Here is a 24,339-nt window from a genome sequence, read left to right as displayed (position 1 = left end):
AACTGGTTTGTTCACCAGAACTGTTCCTAGATGGGATGGTCCATTCTGTTCTTGATTCCTTCAGAGAGGGCAACTTGCTTATTGGGGATTTGAGGGATGTGAATGTTCAATACCAACCATTGATCCTCCCGCAAGTACTATCTCCTCTTTACCCTCGATGGAGGACTGCTCTAGTTCAAGGTGCTTGTTTTAGACTTGTAACCGCTCCCCAACGGTTCATGTGAGTGTTCATTTTTTTATCTCTCCTTGAGCTCAGTTTCAAGGGTACATTTACAGAAGTACCAGTGCAGATGGTTAGTCCTGGCGAGCTTGTTGTCACAATCACATCACTAAGACAGAGATCAATTTCTCAAGTTTTTGTCATGACTTGTGTGTAGTGATCAACTTAAGAAGTCAGATCTCACATGCTGAAAGACAGTAACAGTGAGGGTCCTCCCTTTTAGTTCTTGTATCAGCAGGTTCAGAGAGAGAGAGCAGAAGCTCCTCTCTTAGCAGGAACAACCCATTTGGCAGAGGCACATCATTCTGGGTCATTGGTTATCATGGTAGAATTGGGTCCTTAGCGGAGTATGAAGGTGGATGGGTCTCCAACAGGAGATCCACCTTTCTCTCATCTTCCTCTGTAGGAGGAAGTGAGGAGAAGGCTAGCTTGATAGATTGCCAACAGGAGCCTCTCTTTAATGTGCAGTTGGGCTCGCTTCCTCTCAAGGTGCTCTTGCTTTTCAGATGCGCACGCCTGGAAGAATGTTCGTTGCAGTTATGTTGGACCAGAAATTCAAGGAGGCTTTTTTTTTTTTTTTTTTTTTTTTTTTTTTTTTTTTTTTTGTTTTTTTTTTTTTTTTTTTTTTTTTTAACCCAGCAAGAGTTTTTGAACCAAGTGGTGGTGCACTCCATGGTGTTGAGTGACAACACTATGGTAGTGGCATACATCAGCAAACAGGGGGAACTGGTGTCCTTCCAGCTGCACAGGTTGATGGTACAGTTACACAAATGGGCAATAACACACTAGATGGAGCTATCAGCTAGGTACATTCTTGGATCTTAGAATGGGGTGGCAGACAAGCTCAGTTGTCAGAGCCTGGTGAAGGGATGGAGTCACCACACCAAGACATTGTGGAGAGACTTTAGTTATGAGGAGTCCCAACCATGGTTTCTCCATACCTGGTAGACAGAAGTTACCCGAGTAATTTGACCGTAGGTTGTGATGGAGGAAATTTTTCCAGCACCCAGGGGACTTTTTAGAGGCTTACGTCATCCTCTCCATTTTTGTTTGATATGTTAGGTGGTCAACAGGAATCTGATCACTCCAATTTTCAGTTTGACTCTGGGGGCTCTCAGTGGCCTCATGCTTAGTGGTTCATGGACTTACTGGCTCTGTTTTATGAGAGAAATTCCCCCATGACACAGCCATCTTTGCCAGCCGCATATTGAAAGGTATTAATAGGCAGTGTAGGTGGTGACATTCCATGCCTGAAGACTACAGTAGTACCTCGAGATACAAAATTAATCCGTTCCGAGGCGCCCTTCGTATCGTGAGTTTTTCGTATCTTGGACCACATTTTACATGTAAAATGGCTAATCCGTTCCAAGCCCTCCAAAAACACCCCAGTAAATTTCATAATAAAGCTAAATTGACCTATAAACAATGAAATACTACAACAATTTGGACTATTCAATACGTAACATAATAATAAAAATGCAAAACAAGAAATATTATTACTGTAACGTAAAATGTGGAAGCTTACCTTTCGAGTGAGGCTATCTCTGAAAGTGGCGGCAGAGGAGGAGGAGGACAAATGGCAGATACGTACACTTAACTTTACGAAACATATAAAAAAATGTCAGAAAAACAAACTAACATTACAAAACACTTAACAAAACTGTAACACTTACTTTACAAAAAACTTAAAATAAAATTTATTTTGTCTTTTTTTTTTTATTTTTACATTTCTTTTTACTTTTTTATACTTTACGTAATTTCAATTTCTTCACCACCGAATGGATGCCAGTTCGTTTACGGAATTTTTGAACCACCAATGAGAAGCCTTGAACTCTGGGGTTGCCGTTGATGTCCCCTCTCCGCCGTCGTCTTCAGCTTGGGCAATCAAATCGCCGAAAATAGCGCTGGCCTTCTGGCAGATTGCCGTTTCAGTTATCGTATTGCCATCGATTTCTTTGTCCTCGATCCATACAAGAAGCAGCCTTTCCATTTCATTATGCACATGGCTCCTCTTGTTGGACAAAATAGTCACGCCCTTAGAAAGTGTAGCTGCTTTGATGGCTTCCTTCTGCTTAAGGATGGTGCCTATCGTCGACGGATTTAAGCCATATTCCTTAGCGATCACACTTAACCGCAACGCAGGTTCTTACTTTTTTATTATCTCCATTTTTGTCTCCATAGAAAGCATTCTCTTCTTTCTGTGAACTTCAGCAACTTTCTTGGGACCCATGACTAATCTGTACTGTATGTAATTAAGTTACGTATGTAGTACGTATACTAATTAGGTTCTCACAACACAATAAAGTAGCACAACGAAATCACTAACGAATTTACAATACTAAACGAAATCGTTGGACCGAACGAATGCCGCATGCGTAGGATAAAGCTTCGGGTGCGAAGTGGCCGAGCGAAGGCACGCCACCACGTAAGATGCATGATGGGAGGGATGCTGTCCAATAGGAGAGGATCTCATGGCTTGGCTAGCATCAGGAACCAATGGGAGAGCAGGAGGATGGTGGCGAGTCTACTAGAACTAAGATGGCGGCGCGCGGCGCGAGTTTCAAAATTGTTATCGGGCAAATCTCGGACTTTCAGAAACCTTTCGTATCTAGAAAACTTTTCGAATATAGAGCAGTAAAATTTTTCGTGTCCGCTTTCGTATCTCGAGTTTTTCGTAAGTTGAGCCTTTCGTATCTCGAGGTACCACTGTATCTATCATCTCCTGCAAGTGAGAGGATCTTCAGTGGCTATGTACCAGGGAAAATTAACTATCTTCTGTAGTTGGTGTTGTTGATGGGGGTATCTCCAATCAGAGTTTTGCTGTGAGAGACTTCTCTTTGTCTTGGCCATCATAGGTGATAGAGCTGCCTTTGGCCAAATCCTTTGGTTGAAAGAAATATATCTCTCATCCCATGAGGGGTACTCTGTACAAGTTTTTAGAGGGTCATCAGAGTTCTGACTCTAAGCCTGTATTTCTTCGCTTTTCCTAACCTCAGTGAAGAGAGTAGGTGAGCTCTATAGCGTTCAATGCTAAGTACTCGAGGGAAAGGGAATCTTTTATGTTGGTGGTCATAGAATTCATAACTGGGACTCGGCATCTGTAGGTCCCCGACGCAAGTTCCAGTTAGGGTTTGACAGCACTACCTGAAGAGAAGTCAGCACCTCAGGCCTGAGAGTCGATGTCTCTTTTGTAGTACTGACTTGGCCAAGGAAGTGGTGTTTAAGAGCGCATCCTCTTTTTGAGTTTCATGTGACAGCAGTAGGCATACTCTTGTCTGGTGAGGTAAATGGGAGTTCAGTCTGGATGAGTGATCACAAAGTTAGGGTAATCATCCCGTCTCTTGCATTCCAGAAGAACCTGTTGGTAATATGGGCAGGTCCATAAGTGGATGCACCAGACCACATTTACCTTGTAATTATCTTCGGGACTTGCCCATAAGTCTTTGGACACGCTTTTCCTCTGATCTTGTGGTGGCTGCCAAACAAGTTGTGGGGCTCATCCAGCTCCCTTAAAAGACACAGGCATCTGATGTAAGGTGTTCGGTAAGCAGGAGAGGTGTGTGAGTGACTGATCTCCACCCTTCTCTTTTATATTTCCCTTTCTTAAAACAGACAAGTAGCAAGTTGTCACATGCTGGACGGACAAGTTTCCAGGTGAATACAAGATGAGGGCATCCTGTCTTTCATCTTGTGTAGATGGTTTGGATGCACGTTCCCCCTCTCTCTAGACAAGGGAGAGAGGGATAGAGAATACAACAAACCTCTTAGTCTAATTAGCAAGTTTTTTTGTCTCCAACACACTTGAGTTCTTCCAAGCCATTTTTCAAAGTAATGATGCAACTCATCACTTTAAGCCCAGAAGTTTAGCGGTTGCAACATCCCATATGTCTAACAAGCTAGAGGTGTAGGATTTTTTTCTCAGCTGCTCCAGACCAGGAATGTATTCCCAGGTGGGTAGAACCAACCAGTTGGTTCAGAGATTTACTCAGACTCCATCCGAGTCTGAAACTTTAACTGTTCCAAGTGAAGCTTTTGAAACATCTTTTGAGAAACACTAATGAAAGTTTCAGCAAATACCATGCAAAAGTTAGGTATTGTTCATGAGGCCTCATATATTTATAACTGATAAAATCATTGCCTCCTGTTTTAAGACATTTGTCATTCTTTTTCTAGAATTCCATTCTCCAGTGGTGTGAATGTCTGCTTCTACCAGAGATTATCTCCTAGATAGAGTTGTTTGGGGTTGTAGGTTTCCGTTTCCTAGTTATGACTTGGACCATCAACAGGTGGTCTCCTTTTTGTCAGTTTTTCATAAGTTGTATTTTAACGAGATCTTTCTCATTCACTTTTGATCTCTGGTCCTCTTCTCCTCCAAGAGCAACCAGATTCACTGAACAGCAGCACCAATATGCAGTAAATGTGCCTCACTGTAGAACTTCTTGGTTCCGAAAGTCTTCTATTCACACTGTTGGCCTATGGATCATCCTCCCTAAGGATGTGCAATTGGAACTTCACAAGTTCATTTATAGATATAATGTATTGCTACCATAATACAATTCTTATATACATTTTAATAATTTACTTAAATTTGTGTATTTATGTATTTTAATTTGTTAATTTATTTTTTGCTTTTTTGATAAGTGATCTCTTCTTTGTGCATTTTCTATTACCTTCTGTTACTTCTTTCTAATGAATACCATATTCTATGGAAGCTTGAATTTCAAGTCAGTGGCCCTTGTAGGCTTGTCCCATGTGAATAGGGTTCATCCTCTGAATAATAATAGCAAACTTTTAGGATTTAGATATATCTCACAATCTTAAATTTCATGAAAATAGAGTGAGACTCCTCAAAAGAAGAAAGAATGCAAAATTCTTCAAGTAAAAAGAATAATTATGTTTAACAGTACAGTGGAGTAGTAAATGTAATTGTATTCTCTAAAAGCTAAAGGAACAATATTGTCTACAAGGATGTTTTGTCTTGTCAAAGAGTGTATCTGAGAATTAGTGCCTTATACCTAATAAAAACTTCAGTAAGCCAGGCATAAGGAAAGGTAATTCTGGTCTGAGGGAAATTCTTACTGAAGAATAGTAGATAGGTTTGAAGTACATGTAGAACTACAGATACCATGCTGCCAGTAGTATGTAAGTCTCGAAGGAATTTTAATAGAACGCAAGAAATTATGATCTTTTTATCTGGATATAAGACAAGGAAATGTGCAGGCTCGTAGCCAATATTGCTAGTTGTTTCAAAGGAATATTAAAAAGAAATACAAATTATTTTTACTCAAAATCTCAATTTTTCATTGCTGATCATAACCTTGTAGCTACCTGTGTATTCAATGAAATTTTTATTTATTTTTTATGTATATTATATTTATTTATTTATTAACTTTCTTACTATGAAGCAGTTGTTCCGACACGAATACAAACCCTCGGTCCTTTAACAATAGGAAGTAGCTAGTGGCAGCTGGAACAGTTGTAAGCTTTGAACAAGGGGAGAACGGTAGTTAACTGCTTGTCCGACAGTGCGTGCGCCCACGCGTCTGAGAGGTGAAGAATCACTTTTGCTTTCGGCCGCGGGTGTGAAGGACGTGTTCGTCATCGCTCTCTGCCCGCTTCATTGTCGTATGCTTTGTTTATATTGTGCTTTCTACTAATGGTTTGTTTGACTTGAAAATGAAACTGTAAGTACACTGTTTTCATTTTCATTACTTAATTATGAGCCAACATGGAGCTATTGCCGTAGATGCGGCGGTTTCCGCTCTTTTCATGAAATTGATACCCTTGAATTATGTTTCGGTGCCGAGGGCAGGCGCGCTCGCTCCGAGTCATGTATTTTGGGCGAAAGTGTGTAATTGGAAAATGTAAGTACAGTGGTCCCCCCGTATTCACGGGGGATGCGTACCAGACCCCCCCGCGAATAGTTAGAATCCGCGAATGTTTGGAACCCCTATAAAAATGCTAAAAACAGCCTATTTTGTTAGTTAAAACTTAAGAAAAAACACTAAAAATTTTCATACTTGGTTTTTTAATAGTTCTACCACAAAAAGTGCATTTTATGATGAAATTGATAACAAAAACCAGGAATTTGTGGATATTTCTCGTAGATAAATACCGCGAATGCACGAATTTTCCGCAAATAATGCAGGGAAACGTTCCCGAGAGAAATCCGCGAATGTGTGAGTCCGCGAATCCGGAGAACGCGAATACGGGGGGTCCACTGTACTCTTTTCATTATATTTTTGCCCTGTGCGTTCGTTGCCGAGAGCGTGAATGCGCTCGGCACGAGCCTCTTATTTTGTATGAATAGAATGCAATGAAAGTGGATTCGCAATTGCAGTATTCTTTTTCATTTTCATTTATTTAATTGCATCAATTTTAATTTCGGATCAATTTCTGCTCTTACCTGGGAATTGATCCTTACGATTTATTTTCTGTGAAAGTGAAATCGCAAGTGCAGTATTCTGTTTCATTTTCATATATTTTATGATAGCATCATATTATTATGGATCAAGTTTCCGCTCTTACCCGGGAATTGATCCTTCCCCCTTTAAGTTCTATGAAGTGAATCACAAGTGCAGTATTCTGTTTCATTTTCATATTACTTTTCACTGCTGTGCGGGGGTAGGGGAAGCGAAGGTCTGCCAGGAAGTCGTCGGAAAGCTCTCCCGCGACTCCCTTGGTATCCGATTCTTCGTCTTCTTTCCTGCCCCCCGCTCAGCTTCCTTGTTGTATTTGTTGGTATTGGGGTCTTCCTTGCGTCGGTGGGGATGGGGCATGTCTCCCCCCCGTGCGTGAGGGAATCCCTCTTACTAATCTGTCTGTGCTACCGCAGGTGCTACATCCGTGGGAGACGACCTTGGACAGGTATGGACCACTGCGGCGGCAGGGCGTGCCTAGCATCCACGGGCTGCTGCAGCGTCTAGCGAGGTCTGGGGCGGTGACCCATGGAGCGGTCTCCACTATTTCCTCCATGGCCGCTTATGCTGCTCCCCCCCGCCTGGTCTACACTCCCCATGCTGTGTCGGTGACGCCGTCTGCCGCTACTAGGGCCGGTCACCGCCGTACCGAGGGAGAGGTATGCCGCCGCCGCCTGTGTTCTTCGTGTTGCCTGCCCCAGACTTCCGCTGTTCCAGCAGCTCGCCCCTGGACTGACCGCCAGTACCCAGGTTCCCGCTGGCTGCCGATGATTCTACGAGGCGATGGCTGGGCCTGCCGTACCTGCCGCTGATGTGGTTCCCGCTGCTGGCTTGGCTGTCCCTTCTGTGTCTACCGCTGCCGCTGTTCCTGCCGCTCCTGAGCTGGTTGCTGTACCTGTCGCTCCTGGTTCCTGCACCTGTCCATGGTGTGTCTTCCCCAGACACACCAGGTGCAGTCGGGCCGTGTTGCTTCGGTAATAGCCCCGGCTCCGGCCTGGATGGAGGACCTGACGACTGTCCTGCGTGAGCTGACGAGGAGGAGGAAGAAGAAGAGGAAGGTGTCATCTTCGTCTTCATCGTCTGCTGCTGCCTCTTCCCCTTCGACTTCTAAGGCCCATAAGCCGAAGAAGAAAAAGGCTGCCTTCCCCCCCTAAGAAGTCTCCTTTGGGAACTTCTAAGGGCCCGTCCCACCCCGGTGGGACGGGGGGTCCTTCTGCTGGTCCTCCTGCTCCTTCGGGAGCAGGGCCCGTCTCCCCTTCCGTAAGGAAGAGATAGACGGGGACCAGAGGAGTACCGGTTAGCACTGGTACTTCCTCGCCTGGTGCTAGCGTCGATGCCGCTACGCCAGGTTCCAGCTCGGTCTCTCGTTCGCGAGAGATCCCGAGTGTACGCTCTCCCTCGGGAGACCGTGCAGCCAAAGTTTCGGCGCCAGAGTTCGCTCGGTGCCAAGACCACAGCACGGAGCAGAAGGCTGGTGAGAGCCACTCAGGTGACTCTCGCCAGGTCAGCTGCCGCTCTCGCAGCGACCAGCTGGTAACCCGGGTTTCCCCCCTAAGAAGGCTCCTTCGGGAACTTCTAAGGGCTCGTTCCACTCCCTTGGGACGGGGGTGTTCTTCTGCCGGTCCTCCTGCTCTTTCAGGAACAGGGCCCGTCTCTCCTTCCGCAAGGAAGAAGAAGACTGGGACCAGAGGCGTACCGACTACCATCGGTACTTCCTCGCCTGGTGTTTGCGGCACTGCCGCTACGCCAGGTTCTGGCTCGGTCTCTCGTTTGTGAGAAGTTCCGAGTATACGATCTCCCGCGGGAGAGCGTATAGCCAAAGTTTTGGCGCCAGAGTTCGCTCGACGCCAGGACCGTGGCACGGAGCAGAAGCTGGTGAGAGCCGCTCATGTGACTCTCGCCAGGCCAGCGGCCACTCTCGCAGCGACCAGCTGGTAACCCTGGTAGACGTGACTGTCTGACCAGCCCACGGGCGAGGCTGGGAAGAGGTTCCCCCTCCCGATCGTTGGTGCCAGCCTTGGCTGGTACCACCAGCGGTAGACGCGCCGCGAGGACACGCACCGGTCTCACCGCGACATTGGTCTCTGCAGGTCTCCTGACCGCGCTCCCACAGGGACCGGGCAGATAGGGGGACCAGCAGCAGCTCCTCTGCAACACGAGATTGGGCCGCTGTTCTCGGTCCAGCCGTTTCCTAGGAAGAAACAGCTCAAACTAGGCCTGCAAGTTAGCGATCGCCTGCAGCCCGCCCTCCAAGCCCGCTGGTTCTGCCAGCGAGTGAAAGAGGAGCGTCATGTCTTCCTCTCCCGTGCCTGCAACTTCCTCGGTTTGCACCAGGAAGAGCGAGGCACAGCGGGGTGATCGTGAGGGGCATGCCCCGCACGATCCCGTCACGACGCCATAAGTACCAGGTACGATCTTCGGACCGACCAGGACGTACGCGCAAGTGGCAGGAGGAATCCGAGAGGGGTCTATTGCAGTTTCCCCTCCTTAAGGGGGAGGTTCTCGGAATGCTCTTGTTCGAGGGGCTTGACGGTCCTACTCTGCAAGATGCTGTGACTTCCGAGATCCAGAGGAATTGTACTGAGGTTATTGCGCTGATTCGTCAGCACAATGACCTCGGGGAAACATCGCCGCTCCCACCAGCAGAGCCGCATCACTGCTCAAGTTGTTCTGAAGCCCGAAGAAGGGAACCCAGACTGACGGTGGGCTTGCCGCGATCGGAGCTTCTCGACTCGGTTCTTGACCAGGTAGAGCCTCTCCTCTCCGGACAAGATGGCTCGCTCAGATCTGGCCGGTCGAACAAGCTAATTCCACCTCCTCTACTGCGACAGCGGCGTTTCTACAGAGTATTGCAGCGCTCCCCCTCCCCCTCTTTGGTCCTCCTGAGAGGTTTCGACCTCGATGAGGACTGGAATGATCAGAGGACGGTATCGGCTCTCTCCTGTCAGGTGTCGATCAGCCTCACCCAGACGACGTTGACAGTGGCGGCAGATCCTTACCTACAGTGCGAGTTCGTAACCTTCCTCGGGGGAGGGGGGGGGGGGTGGGGGGGGGAAGGGGGGGGGGGGAACGTTTTCTGACAATACGTTTTTCCAGACTGAGAGGCCATCACCGCAAGGCGATGGCTGCTCCTACTCTTCTCCAACTGCTAGTTCTGATGGGAAGGCGAGTGAGTATCCAATTCCTCCCCCATTCCCTCTCTCCTTACGGATATGAGGGAAAGGGGAGGGATCCTACAGAGATTTCTTTGTAGCTTCCCACGTTGCGGTCTGCGCTACCGGGGGGACCTTCGGGTCCTACCTGACGTAAGCCCCGGTCGTTGAGGAAGGATTCTGCCCCATCCTCGATTTCTACGGGAATCGAGAGGACCACCAACCGATATTCGTTTAACGAATCCGGTGGGGGTTTCGCTGGGTGCTTAGAATTCTGCGGAATTTCTAGCACACACAGGCGAGACCACTGTCCAAAGGGAGTTAGACGAGTATTCCCGATAATTGTTACCACGATAATCGGGGATCTCGCCGAATGCTCGAATTCCTGGAATTCTTAGCGTTGGAAGAAGACTGCCTCCGAAGGAAGATATCTCATAGTAGGCGGCCAACCCTGGAATAGAGAGAACGGACGGGAACATCCAGTTTGGCTTGAACTATCGTCTTCGGTATTCTGTTCACCATTGAAGCTTTCCTTCGGGGAAGACCTCCTTCACTCTCTTTGTTAGAGATCGAAGGTGGTCGATCTCCAATCCTTATTTTGTTTTCTTGAAGGAAATGAATTTAGGATGGAGATCGTTGTTCAGAATCCTACAAATATACTACGTATATTAACCTCGTGACAATATTCTGCTAAGCAGTTGAATTGTCCGAGGGGTAGGCGCATATCCTAGTTACTCTACGGATTGCGACTTAGACGAGAAGTACTCTAATTGAACTGCAACTCGGGGTTGCCTGCAACCTCCCAGGAGTTTCCAGTTTCAATATTATATACTAATGGTTTTGTCACGACAACACCATTTCAGCTTTTGTATTTACCGAAATTCGTTTCGCCTAAATATAATTGCTCAAGCATATCTTTTTATGCTCGGTGGTTCTAGCCGAACGCATTCCTTCATGGAATGGATTACTTGGCAACTCAAGATGACGAGTCAGCGACAGCTACTGCGTATTGAATTGCCCGAGGCAACTCAGTACCAGCTGCCGCTTCGAGATGCATGGTTGGTTATGTCTTTCTCCCCTGCTTTGATTGAATACCAACTGTATCTCTGCCCAACAATCACGGACTTAAGTCTCTGATTAATGGGGATTCTTGCATACATGAATGACCATCTACTGCTGTGACGCTCTAATTCATCGCCTTCAGTATTGCGAGAATTTACAACAGAGATATCTCTTCGACTTTCATCTTTCTGTTTAAAGCACGGTAACAGAATTCTGTAATAGTCTCTTGCTGCATCGCACTGCGATAATGCGAATGATTTTTGCGGAATCTGAGTTTGTCCTCAAAATATCTCTTATTCGGAGGTGTGCAATTGTTCATTGTTCACCCCGGATTAGCAGATGTATTGAAAGCTCTACTTCCAAATGTTCAGCCCATGAGAAGCAGTTCTTCAGGCAGTACTCCCCTGTGTTTTCATTACTGAAGAACGCCCCGCTTTCATTGCAACTACGACTTCTCACCGGACAGCAATGAAATAGCGGTTAGCATTTTCAGTCATTTGTAAGCACAGGTTCAGAATCTTGACATTCCTTCTCTCGATTCAGCGGGAAGACGTAGGTTGCATTCATTGTCTGCCCTCGTCTTCAACGACACATAGTGTTGTTTCTCCTTAGCTGAGATTCAACTACTATGAGAGTGTCTTGCCTTCAGGGACCTAGGTCTCTAGAAGGCAATTGACTTTCGCCTTTGAGCATATGCCTTAAGAGAATCATCACCTCGCCGTCCGGCATTGGTGACAAACAAATACATTATTTGTTTGGTCTCTCGGCATAACCCTTTAAAAGGCGAAGGTCACGTGACTTACTCGGATGGTTGGACAACTTGCCTCACTTCCAATACCGAACCAGTCAGTCGGCAGCTGTCAGAGCGCCCGAGTCAGTTACGAATTACGCTGTGGACTTAGTTTGGTTGTTACAGAGCAATCGTTACTTCGTCTTAATAGCTTGTCACAGTACCCATACCATCGACACCCACCATGGAGTGTCGGTGTCCTATCCACTACCGAGAACTTCGCTGCATGGGGATAGGAGGATGCGGGACTCTTCGTTGTAGACGGACAGACCAGTATGGGTACTGGACATCACCGAAGTCGAGAAGAGGGATAGGTCATGCGACTATTCCCTTCTTTTCCTCTGAGGCAACTGCATGACTTTTCATGCGAAGTCAAGCATCCAGGGGATGAGGATCCGTGACGCTCGATTTCGTACCGAACTTCGTAGCGAAGACTCAGAACCCTTCGGTCCCTGACGATCGGCTCGAGTCCTTCACAATCCCCTCCCTAATGGACTTCACCGCCTTCGATGCGAAGGAGATGCTGCTTTGTCCGCAAGAACTTCTCCGTGGCGCAGGTACTGAAGGCAGGGGTCTGGTCCAACCAGACCACATGCACCTCCTTCTACCTTCGGAATATTGCTCACAGGTCCTTGGATCTTTTTCCTTGGGACCCGTGGTGGCTGCTCAACACGTTGTGTAGCAAACCCAGACCCTCGCAGGCTGAACAGCATCGAGTCCTGGTGTGACTGTAAGAATAGATGAGTGAATGAGTGTGTGACTGGCTCCTCTTCCCATTTTTTTCTTCCCCTCTACCTGTGGGTAGAGGGACACGGTCGTCACCCTGCTGGATAAGGACGAGATGCAGGTGAGCTACTCAACAGAGCCCCATCCTATCCCTTTCACTAGGGATAGGAGCATATATCTACCACTTCCTCCAACAAGGGTGAGGAAATGGATGCCAGCTTGAGACAAACCCATACCTTATGTTGCCTCTTGCAAACAGGAACAAGTTCTTGCTTGCTGGTACGAAGAGATACACTTGCCTCTCTCTTAGTACTTGGCCCAGAGGTCTGACCATTGATCCTGGCGGTGCACCACCACCCCGATCAATCGGACAGAGGCTTGGACCCCTCCCTCGCTCTTACGACCAGGGAGGCATTCCAAGGTTGGACGAACACCAGTCTGTTCACCAAAAAGACTTGGATTCCTCCCACCAAGAAGTGAGTCTTCCTATTGTTAAAGGACTGAGGGTTTGTATTCGTGTCGGAACAAATGTCAATTTGTCGAAAATTGCATTTTTCCTAACTATACAAACCTGAGGTCCTTTACATATAGTCCCACCTCATGCCACCCCTCACTCTGCATTTTTTTGCATGGGCCTAAAGCAAAAGTGATTCTTCACCTCTCAGGCGCGCGGGCGCGCGCACGATCGGACAAGCAGTTAACTACCGTTCTCCCCTTGTTCGAAGCTTACGGCCGTTCCAGCTGCCACTAGCTACTTCCTATTGTTAAAGGACCTCAGGTTTGTATAGTTAGGAAAAATGCAATTTTCGACAAATTGCCATTTTAACTAGACCATTGAGTCATATCTTAGGACTTACATTTGACAAATAATGTCAAATGAGAATTGAACCTTGGAGCAAGGTAAAGATGAATAAATTTAATATTTAGGTGGGGAAAGACCAACGTCAATAAAGGAAGAGTGAAAGGCAGCAAGAAATGCCACTAGTGGTTGTGTTTGTTGCCAAGATCTTTAATGATCTCTACATTATGGTATACAAAGTGGTACACTGATAGTCCCCCACTTCTGCTGGGCATAAACTAAGTAGAAAGGAACTTTGAGCATTGGGGAAATTTCAGGAAAATAGACCAGCATAAACTAAGCAAAATTAAGCCACTGTTTTCAGTGGACCATTATATTGATGAATGCACCTTAGGGATCCTGCATGTGTGAATTGAGATTCCTCAGCCATTGACTGCCCTGTAGTAGTATAGAGATATCAGTGCACCTTTACAATGACCACACATGCATCAACTAGGGCTGATTACTCCTAAATAGAAATGGATCCCATTGGCATTATTGTGTAGATTTAGCAGAAATTCCATGGACTGGGAAAGTCTAGTAATCTAGATACGTATGGGTAAGTGGAGACCTTTGGAATCATTTCAGTATTTATAAGTCTTTCAATAATGTCTTTCTTACTGGAGTAATGTGATATCTTTTGGAGTGCCTTTTAGGCAAATATAGTGGCTTCACAGCTTATCAAGCTTCAGCATTACAGAATTTCTTATTAGCTACAGTATTTGTGATGGGTTTTGCTATGCTGCTGTTTTAGAAGTGATGCATTTTGTGGATACAAATTTTAGGTTTCACTAAAGGGGGCTGGGGGTATAGGGAAAAAAATGCAATGTCATAATAAAATTCAAGGACTATTGTATGGCAATGGAGAATGCGTGTGCAAAATATTTCTTAAAAATGCCTCTTTCTTTTGTAGTTATAGGATAATTAGTAAACGTAACTCAATAAGCCAAAGACATTGATCCGTACAAGAAAATGCAATATTTCTTCTGTGATCGTAAATTTTGTTAATTATTGTCAAACAAATTGTGAGCAGTGGCATCTGTAGAGATTCCATGAGTTGCAGGAGGGAAAGTTCTCAGCTTACTGCCCTTCAGTGCGAGCAGAAACATGATAGAGGGCACATGTTCGAGTTTCACCTCTGACATTCGCTTGCTTTTACATCTGTTTATCATTGTTTTGGCAAGAATTTCATCATGCCAAAGAGGAAAAGACAACCAAAACATCTTGCCAACATACAGAAGAAGAAAATTTGCTCAAATATGAGGTCAGATCATAATATCAGCGATATTAGAGTAGTTAGTGGAGAGAGAGGAGGAGGGCTGTGTAGTAAGGAGAGCCCATCTTGCCTGACGCACACGTCACGCAGTGCCCCAGGCTACAGTCTTTGAGCAAAGGGATGTTCATTTATGATAGATAACATAATTTTGGTTTATTAATACCCAAAAAGGAATATGAAATTCATAATAATCATGATTTGTTAACATTGTCTTTATAAAAAGAGAGTACATGTTCGAGTTTCACCTCTGACATTCTCTTGCTTTTACTTCTGTTTATCTTTGTTTCGGCAAGAATTTCATCATGCCAAAGAGGAAGAGGCAAGGAAAACATCTCGCTAACATACAGAAGAAGAAAATGCGCACTAATAAGCTGAGTTAGTGAAGGAGAGAAAGAGAGTTGCATAGGAAGGAGTGCCCCGTCTCGCCTGACGCAGTGCCCCAAGCGCCTCAGTGGCGTGGTTGGTATGGTGTTGGCGTCCCACCTTGGTGGTCGCGAGTTTGATTCTCGGCCATTCCATTGAGAAGTGAGAGACGTGTATTTCTGGTGATAGAAGTTCACTCTCGACGTGGTTCGGAAGTCATGTAAAGCCGTTGGTCCCGTTGCTGAATAACCACTGGTTCCATGCAACATAAAAAACCGTGCAAACAAACAGACGCAGTGCCCCAGGCTACGATCTATGATTAAAGGGATCTTCATTTATGATTAAATTATGATGAATAACATAGTTTTGGTTTATTAATAGCCAAAAAGAAATATAAAATTCATAATGTTAATAAATCATGATTATTATCTGTAAAAATACAAAGAAAAACTTTGAATGCCAATTGACCTTCAAATTTTATCTTCCCCCTTAGTTTTAAAGCTATAGCATTGAAATTTGGCATATAATTTAGAAAGACATTATAGAAAAATCAAATGAAGCCCCTTTTTTCCAGTTTTTGTTTTATTTTCATAAATTTTTTTCCTGATTTATAGGGTTTATTTTTTTTACCATAATGAAAAAATTCATATCTAGCAAAAAAATGTCTTTTAGAAAAAAAAAACTATTTGATTGGAGGTCTACATCAGGTCTATATATGGTAGTGATCCCAGGTCTCAATATTAAGTATCAAGGGAGGAGATAGAATTTGAAAAATGGTTATTTTCAGGATAAATCGCCCTGGGGTCACAAAACCGAGGTCGGAGGCAAAAATCATATGCGGTTTGGAGATGTCCCCAGTCACCTTATTAAATAGTTTGAAGGTCATAGTCTTGTCCTTAAAGAATGGCGTTAGCTGGCCGGCCCCCTTAAATAAGAATTTTAAAGTATAGGTGGCCTTTTGACAGAAATAATATGAAATTACTGTTATAAGCGAGTCTTGAAAGTTCAACAATAGACTATACTGTAGGGCTTTTGTTACTTAACAGGTTTTTGCCACTATCCAAAAGCCAGAATCCCAAAATATCTGATGAGCTGAGGGGCTACTGTAATTAGCTGTAAGGTCATGCTCAATACAAATATAGATTACTGTCAGATAGAGAGGCTGTTGGTTACTAGATCATATATTTCTCTCACACATTATAAGTAATCATTATTAAAGTAATGGTTTCCTGCTTATAGGTATTAATTGTATATGTTACTTTTATCATTTTTATTTTCAGGTACAGGTATTAATACAAATGATCAGAGGACCTCCGTATGTAAACTGCAGGACCATAATGTGCTAGTTGAAGAGACTGCAAATGCAGTGGTTAACAGACTAATGCCACTTCTTGGTCAGGAAGCTGAGGTACCTTTCTTTCCCTTTTTTAGTAGTTTATTGCACTTGTAAAGCTGGTGGGGTATGAATAATTCTAATAATTATCGTTTTTATGTACCAACTAACATCAGCTGATTGAAATGTTTAATTTAATAAATTGGCAGTAGTCTTATATGGTGAACATACCTCTAAACGTACATTTTTACGCAAAAAATGGTTGGGTGGTCTTCTACGCTGAGTTGCTTTATACACTGGCATATACAGTAGTTGATAATTTTCTTTGTGATTGGAATTAATTACTTTTCATTTCACCTCATAATACAGGCAGTCCCCAGTTATTGGCGGCCTCAGATATTGTCTGTTCTGGTTGTATGGGGCTTGTCTAGCGCCAAAAATTGGCAGTTTTCGGCGCCGATTTCCAGTTATTAGCGCTGATACATACCTAACAGAGGTGCCATTAACTGGTTATTAATGCCAAAATCCAGTTATCAGTTCTGATAAGTGCCTTCCAGCCATCAGAACAGAACCCCTGCCAATAACTGGGGACTGTCTATCATGGAAACTTTACGTGTATACATGTGTGTGTGTATTTCCGTCCAGTACATGTGGCATTTTATCAGTGTGGATGTCACTGTTTAGCAATTTTTTTTTAGTATGATTATCACACTCAAACAGGACACAAGAGCATATTTTTTCACTGTTGATGTTATTTTTCATCTCAAATGTTCACATTATCAATAGAATATTAATTGGAAATATTTATAATGTGAAGTTTGCCATGAATGTTGTCATAGGTGTTGGCAAGACAATGTGCTGTTTATAACTTTTCTCCCCTTTTCTCAACTAAGGGAAGGAGAGTTTTTGTATACATGTGCATCTTAGGGGATATCACGTGTGTTCTCTGTCAATTTTGGTTCATAAATGTTATTGTTTTTTTCATCTTTTATGCTATGAAGATTATGATAAAATACAAGAATAAAAAATTACGAAATACAGTAAAAATAAAGTGTGAAAAGCATAAAATAAAAATAAAAAGGTGGTAAGGAGTGTGTTACATTGTAGGCTTTAACATTAATGGTGTCAGTTGTTCTCTCAATTTTTATGTCATGCTTGATTATTTCAGTACAAGGTACAGTACAGTTTTAACCAGAAACACCAATTTCTTGCCCTGCCATTAATTGTATAGTAATACCTTGAGATACAAACAGCCCAACATATGAAATTTTTGAAATACAAGCTGTGATTTGGTCCATATTTTTGTCCGAGATACAAGTGGAATTCCTAGATACGTTGTGCTTCAGGAGGCTGCTGCTAGTTGACGCACAGGTCCAGCATCATCAATGTGGAGGAGTAATTTTAGTTTATATTTGACAACATCTCCAAAGGTTGTGTGTGAGACAGAGAGAGAGAGAGAGAGAGAGAGAGAGAGAGAGAGAGAGAGAGAGAGAGAGAGATTAGGAGAGATGGTTTGGAGAATGAATGGGAGTGGTTAGATGGCGGTCGGAAGCATGTCTGTTGTGGCACTCTGTAGGTAGTCAATGGAAGTCTGTTACGAGAGTTGTAAACAGTGAGGCGTCTGGTCAAGTCAGTGTTGGTTTTGGCAGCAGTTTTCCTTTGGTGTTTCGTTGTTTGGGTGTTATTTGATAGATTTTGGGGTTGTGAAGTTGTTGTGCGTGTGTCTGTCTGGTTGTGGTGAGGTTAAGAAGGTTGGTGGTGCATTTTCAGTGTCTGTTAGTGGTGGTTGGGGCAGGGTTGGTTTTGGCGGGTTGTTGTACTGCTGTAAGTCGTGTGGTTGTCGTGTTTTTTCAGGCGGTTGGTGTTCATCTGCATTTAGTCGTTGGGTTATTGATTTTTTGTTTTGGGTGGGGTTGTGGGTCCCGGGTGGTTGATTTGTGTTTGGTTGTCGGCGGTGGTTGTGTGTTGGCTAGCCTATAGCCTATATCCAGTGGACGACAGCACAGCCTAGTCCTAGGTATCAGAAGCCAGCGGTGAGTACCTGTTTGTGTTTTTTTGTTCTGTATGTAGGTATTGGGGCAATTGTCCTGCTGTGTTTGGGCAATTGTCCTGCTGTGTTTTTTAGTGTTAAGTGGAAAGTGTGATTGAGGGTGGGTTTGATAGCCAGACAGGTTAAGTTTATGTGGGGAGGTTACTTGTTTTGTGATCCCGCCACATCACAACCAGCACTTTTTAATGACACCTGTTTGTCACATTTACTTTATATTTTAAAAAGCAGGCAAAAGCAAACCCATCTTTTAGTTAAATAATTTCAAAAACAGCAAAAGAGATTGGTGAAAGTTGTTTTAAAACGTTATACATACTTGTTGCGTAAATGTGTAAAGCCATGAACAACCGAACGAGAAAAAACTTTTTTTGCCAACATCCTTTTGGCTTGAATTTCAACCATCGTACGATAGTAAACAATTGCTGTAGTTATGTTATGAACGATGTTGTGTAGACTATGACCGATACATTTTATGTAATAACTATTCGCTAAGATCAAAGATCAGCAAGGAAAGATACTGTTAAATTTAAATCAAGTTGTAGCTGAAGCTGAGGAAACTATTCAAGCTGCTAATAACTATTATCGTGCATCGTCAACAAGGAGAAACTAACCCCATCCTAAGTAGGAGAATACCTGTACATTTGTTTCTTAATTAAAAAAAATAAAAAGATTTTTTTTCATAATTAGGATGGTTTGGGGTTGTTTCTTAGGGCTGGAATGGATTAAATCTATTTTAAGTTATTTTAAATGGGAGAAGTTTGTTTGACATATGAGTAGATTGACTTATGAGCTGGGCACAGAACGAATTAAACTCGTATCACAAGGTATTACTGTATTTGTTAGAATACCAGATTTGCCATATAGAAGAGGATCTTAGTTTTATGCCTTATAAGAAAATGGAAATATTTTTATTTATCATATTTTTCATCATCTTCCTAGTCCATCATTTTAGAGTATTTATGGGAGTTTTCAATAATGCCATGGCATTTGAAGTAAAAATAAGATTTCTTTTGTCCTTCCTCACCATGTTTCTTCTATCTTTGGAAACCAGAATTGAAGATTGTTGGAGAGGGGGGATGGTTGTTGTAGGAGCCTCTAATTATACCTAGAATTAATATGCTCTACCTTAATGTAAATGCATATGGTGTCAATTTATGGTAGAAATTCAATTGGTCTTTTACATGTGTAAAACATATTGCAGTTCAATATTTTATGTAAGATATTGTAAATTTGTCTGTACAATTGAGCCTCTGTTTTCGTATATAATCTGTTCCAGAACCTCCCACGAAAACCAAAACAATAATTCCCATAAAGAATAATGTAAATAGTACAATTAATGTGTTCCAGGCCCCCAAAAATATTTTTTTAAACACATTTTATAATGAATAAACACAGTTTTACATACAGAAAAAAATGAAAAATAAATATAAATGACTAATGAAATGAATAAATGAACATTTAACATCACTCTTACCTTTATGGAAAACACTTGCTAGCATGTGGAAGGCAGAGAGGAGGGGAGAAGGAGGAGGAGAGGAGATTGTTTGGAAGGGAAGTATCCCTCCAGAAGGCCTTCAGGTATCAAGGACCTATCTGGGGTTACTAGTTTTCATTTTTACTGGCACTAGCACCTGCTTGAGAGTTACTGGACCCCTGTCACACAACAAGACTGTCCAGAGACATTTCTTTCTGGCGTTTCTTTAAAATTTGTCTAAAGTTAAACACTGTATTCTCATTAAACATGTTGGAGGCACAGATTACAACTTTGTTGGGATGATAATTCCCCACAAAATTTTTTACATCATTCCACTTTGCAAACATGCCTATTCATTTTCTGAATTTTTCAAATCAGCATCTGCTGGGCTTAAATTCACGTAACAGCAGCACCTGTAGGCATTTTCTCACTGAGATCAGCATACAACTTCCTCCAACACTTTGCTATGAGTTATTTCTTAAATTCTATATGGCATTTCTCGCCTTTTTCACAGAAGGGCTAGCACTTGGAACGGAACTTTCTTTGGCCCCATGATGGCTAATTTAACAGTTGCACTTGATTAACTCTTTAACGCCGATTGGACGTATTAAACGTCGATATAAATTGTCTGTTGGGTGCCGATTGGATGTATGGTACGTCGATATAAAAAAAGTTTTTTTTAAATTCGTGGAAAAATAGTTTTAGGCCTACTAGGCAAAAACTTTTGAATCACGCGCCTTGGGGGATGCTGGAAGCTCACAGATCAAGGCGTTGTTTTGTTTACAATCATTACCCAGGCGCGCAAGCACAAATTTCTTTCTTATCGCACTAAAAAGTATCAGCGACACATCTCAGAAATTATTTTGTCACTTTGACATAATTTTTGCACCCTTTTATATTAGCCGTTACATGGAGTATTATATATGAAAATGTGCGCATGTTCATGTAGAATAAAAAAAAAACAACTCATGGTTATAGCTTTTATCAGTTTTGAAATATTTTCATATAAATAACGAAAAGTGCCAAAATTTCAACCTTCGGTCAACTTTGACTCTACCGAAATGGTCGAAAAATGCAATTGTAAGCTAAAACACTTATATTCTAGTAATATTCAATCATTTACCTTCATTTTGCAACAAATTGGAAGTCTAGCACAATATTTCGATTTATGGTGAATTTATGAAAAAACTTTTTCCTTACGTCTGCCTGGCAACTCTTCCGAAAAAATCATAAATTTTTTCGTCCGATTGTCGTAATGTTGGCACCATTTTAAATTAGCCATTACATAAAGTTTTATATATGGAAATGTGCGCAATTTCATGTAGAATACAATTAAAAACAACCCATGGTTGTAGCTTTTATCAGTTTTGAAATATTTTCATATAAATAACGATAAGTGCCAAAATATCAACATTCGGTCAACTTTGACTCGACCGAAATGGTCAAAAACGCAATTGTAAGCTAAAACTCTTATATTCTAGTAATATTCAATCATATACCTTTATTTTGCAAAAATTTGGAAGTCTCTAGCACAATATTTTGATTTATGGTGAATTTATGAAAAAAAAAAAAATTTTCCTTACGTCCGCGCGGTAGCTCTTCCGAAAAAAATCAGAAATTTTTTCGTCCGATTGTCATAATGTTTGCACCACTTTAAATTAGCCGTTACATAAAGTTTTATATATGAAAATGTGCGCAATTTCATGTAGAATGCAACAAAAAACAACCCATGGTTGGAGCTTTTATCAGTTTTGAAATATTTTCATATAAATGACGATGTGCCAAAATTTCAACCTTCGGTCAACTTTGACTCGACCAAAATGGTCGAAAAACGCAATTGTAAGCTAAAACTATTACATTATAGTAATATTCAATCATTTACCTTTATTTGGCAACAAATTGGAAGTCTCTAACACAATATTTTGATTTATGGTGAATTTATGAAATAAACTTTTTCCTTACGTCCGCGCGGTAACTCTTCCGAAAAAATCATACATTTTTTCGTCTAATTGTCGTAATGTTTGCACCATTTTAAATTAGCTGTTACATAAAGTTTTATATATGAAAATGTGTGCAATTTCATGTAGAATACAACAAAAAACAACCTGTTTGTAGCTTTTATCAGTTTTGAAAAATTTTCATATAAATAACGATAAAAAGAAAAATTCGTCCTTCGGTCAACTTTAACTCCACCGAAATGGTTGAAAACTGCAATTGTAAGCTACAACACTTACAGTCTAGTAATATTCAAACAATTACCTTCACTCCCAGACCCCGCCGGCATACGGGAGACGATTTTTATTATACCCCTTCAGCGTTAAAGGGATAAAAAAGCATAATAAGCATAAAAGCACAATGGGTCACAATAGATGGGATGCTTTGTTTAGGCACTCTGATAGAGCCTTTCCAAATTTACAAAAACCGAGGAAATGCACGATAATGGAGACAAAATTTCCTAGAAAAAGTCTATGAAAACTGAAACATACGAGAAGAGATGCATACGAAAACTGAGGGTTAGCTGTATTTGTTTTTCCTTTGTTAGTCTTAGTTGTTAATTATTAAATCATTTACTCCTCATAGGAAAGATTGGAAAAGAAACCAGCTGCAGGGGGGCCACCTACAGTAGTTTTGCCCACAGAATCTATACCCATTAAGGATATTAGTCGTCAGATACAATATATGCTGGAGAGGTAAGTGATTTATGGTAAAACATAGCTTTCTTGTGATATGTCCTTTATAAAAGAGAGTATAGCTTTATACCTATATATGATATACTATAGGATTTAAGAGTAGTGCTGACGATTCAGTTTCGTAAGCTGAATATTTAATCTTGACAGCCATTGTCATAAACGGTACGTGCATAGTAAGTTATAATCACCTTTTGTTTTGCATATTTCTTTTTCTTATACAATATTTATAAATTATTTAGTTATTTTCAAGGCATACAGTCTTTAGTTTCCATTAAAAGACATATTTTGATTAGAGAAAATAGTTTGGTAAACTAAAAGTATTCTGAATACGTAGATGAAAAATTTATGCCAAATGTAAATTAAAAAATAGTGCAACTTCAACATCTTGTTTGTGTTATGTTCAAAAAAATTTTTTTTTTTTTACTAGTTCAGTATAAGCTATATATTTAAAATGACTACATACATACTTCAATAAAAATTTTAAACTGAAATCATGAATCAATATTCCTTTTCATGTATTTTTTTATCTTTAGGGTTTGCAAAATTGAAGAAGAACAAAAACAAAATATAAATGTTATTGGAGAGGTTTCAAGAAGACTAGAACAGAGGGTAGTTTTTCCTGAGAACATACTTCAGACAGCTATTAATCAAGCACAAAATGTACTGAATAATCTCACTCGGAGGGAGGAACAAACTAAGATATTTGATAGTCATCTGAGATTTCCGACCACATCAATAACAATAGGTAGTCCTTATGGAAACATCATGAAAAGTGACCATGAAGCAAGACCAGAAAAATTATTGAAAACTACTAGTGATGGTAGCAGTTATGTGTCTCAAGATAACAGTCTCAAGAATAATTTTATTTTGAATGAAGTACTTCATGTCCCTGAAAGTGGCACTATCACAGATCAGATAAAATTACAAAAGGAAGAATTTTGGGCTTCCCTAGTAGAACAGGGTTTTGTGAAGCCTCCAGAACTTGCTGTAGATGGGGTAACAGCTGCTAACAAGGCAGTAGAGTTGATGATGGAACAGAATGTTCCCAGAAATGCTGTCAGTAAAGAGACAGCAGCCTTCAAAATTACACACCACTCCACTAATGTTAAAAGAGATGCAGCTTTAGCCAAAGTAAAGAAAGAAGACAAAGCTACATTAGTGACCTCATTGATGTCATCATATTCAAATTCATTTGAAGCAGAGTCATCTGAACAGACTCCGTGTTCTTCAAAACTTTCTGATGAAGGTGTTAGTAAAAAGAGCTTTATTAATACAAATGTTTCAACGTCTGTTACAGAACCTGATAGTGAGAACACAGAAAACAGTAGGTCAGGTAGCTACCCCTCTTATGATAGTGAGAGTTTCTCTGCAAAGGAAAATAGCAAGTAAAGTAATTTTAAAAATTATTTGCTCTTAACTGTAATTATACCTTTGTAAAAATAAAAAATGGACATTTCTACAATTTTGGTCTGACTTTGTGATGAGCATTACTGGTGGAATATTACTGAAGAGTCCCATGAAGAGAAAATGACTCAGTATCACAGCTCATATACAGGTATTAAGAAGAGAAATAGATAACTCTGAAGGAATCGGGTCATAAGCAAACAAAGAATCAGCATGTTGAATGTGGAGCAAGAGCATCGTTGTCGGTTGTCAAGATTTTCATGAGTAGTGCTACAGGACACTATTCTATGGTTGAGGTAAGGGCATTAATGATCTTTTTCAGTTTTTGAGCTTTTTCAGTAAATAGTTAGGTATCAAACATAGGGGTAGAACTACTAGATACTTCATTCTGTGTAAGTGCCCGAAAACTAATGCAACATTAGTGTCAGATAACATCGTAACCATGGTACATATTACTTTTACAATAATGACATCATCATTCATGTTTTGTTGAATTTCCACTGAATAGGCTTTGGCTTCTGGTAACTACAGTCTCCTCTCAATTA

General features: G+C 41.7%; 1 protein-coding gene across 1 annotated transcript in view; it reads left to right on the top strand.

The window, feature by feature from the left end:
- Nucleotides 1-23,867, top strand: part of LOC135203913 (uncharacterized) — a 48,546-nt gene extending 24,679 nt beyond the window's left edge. The window contains exons 6-8 of the mRNA XM_064233846.1: nt 16,127-16,254; nt 22,281-22,390; nt 22,924-23,867. Coding sequence (XP_064089916.1) covers nt 16,127-16,254; nt 22,281-22,390; nt 22,924-23,779 — 1,094 coding nt within the window. The 3' untranslated portion in view covers nt 23,780-23,867. The remainder of the gene's footprint in view (nt 1-16,126; nt 16,255-22,280; nt 22,391-22,923) is intronic.
- The last annotated feature ends 472 nt before the right edge of the window (nt 23,868-24,339 follow it).

Source organism: Macrobrachium nipponense, chromosome 44 (genome assembly GCF_015104395.2).
Source record: "Macrobrachium nipponense isolate FS-2020 chromosome 44, ASM1510439v2, whole genome shotgun sequence".
In the NCBI taxonomy this organism is placed as follows: Eukaryota; Metazoa; Arthropoda; class Malacostraca; order Decapoda; family Palaemonidae; genus Macrobrachium; species Macrobrachium nipponense.
This window is presented reverse-complemented; position numbering and strand designations above follow the sequence as displayed.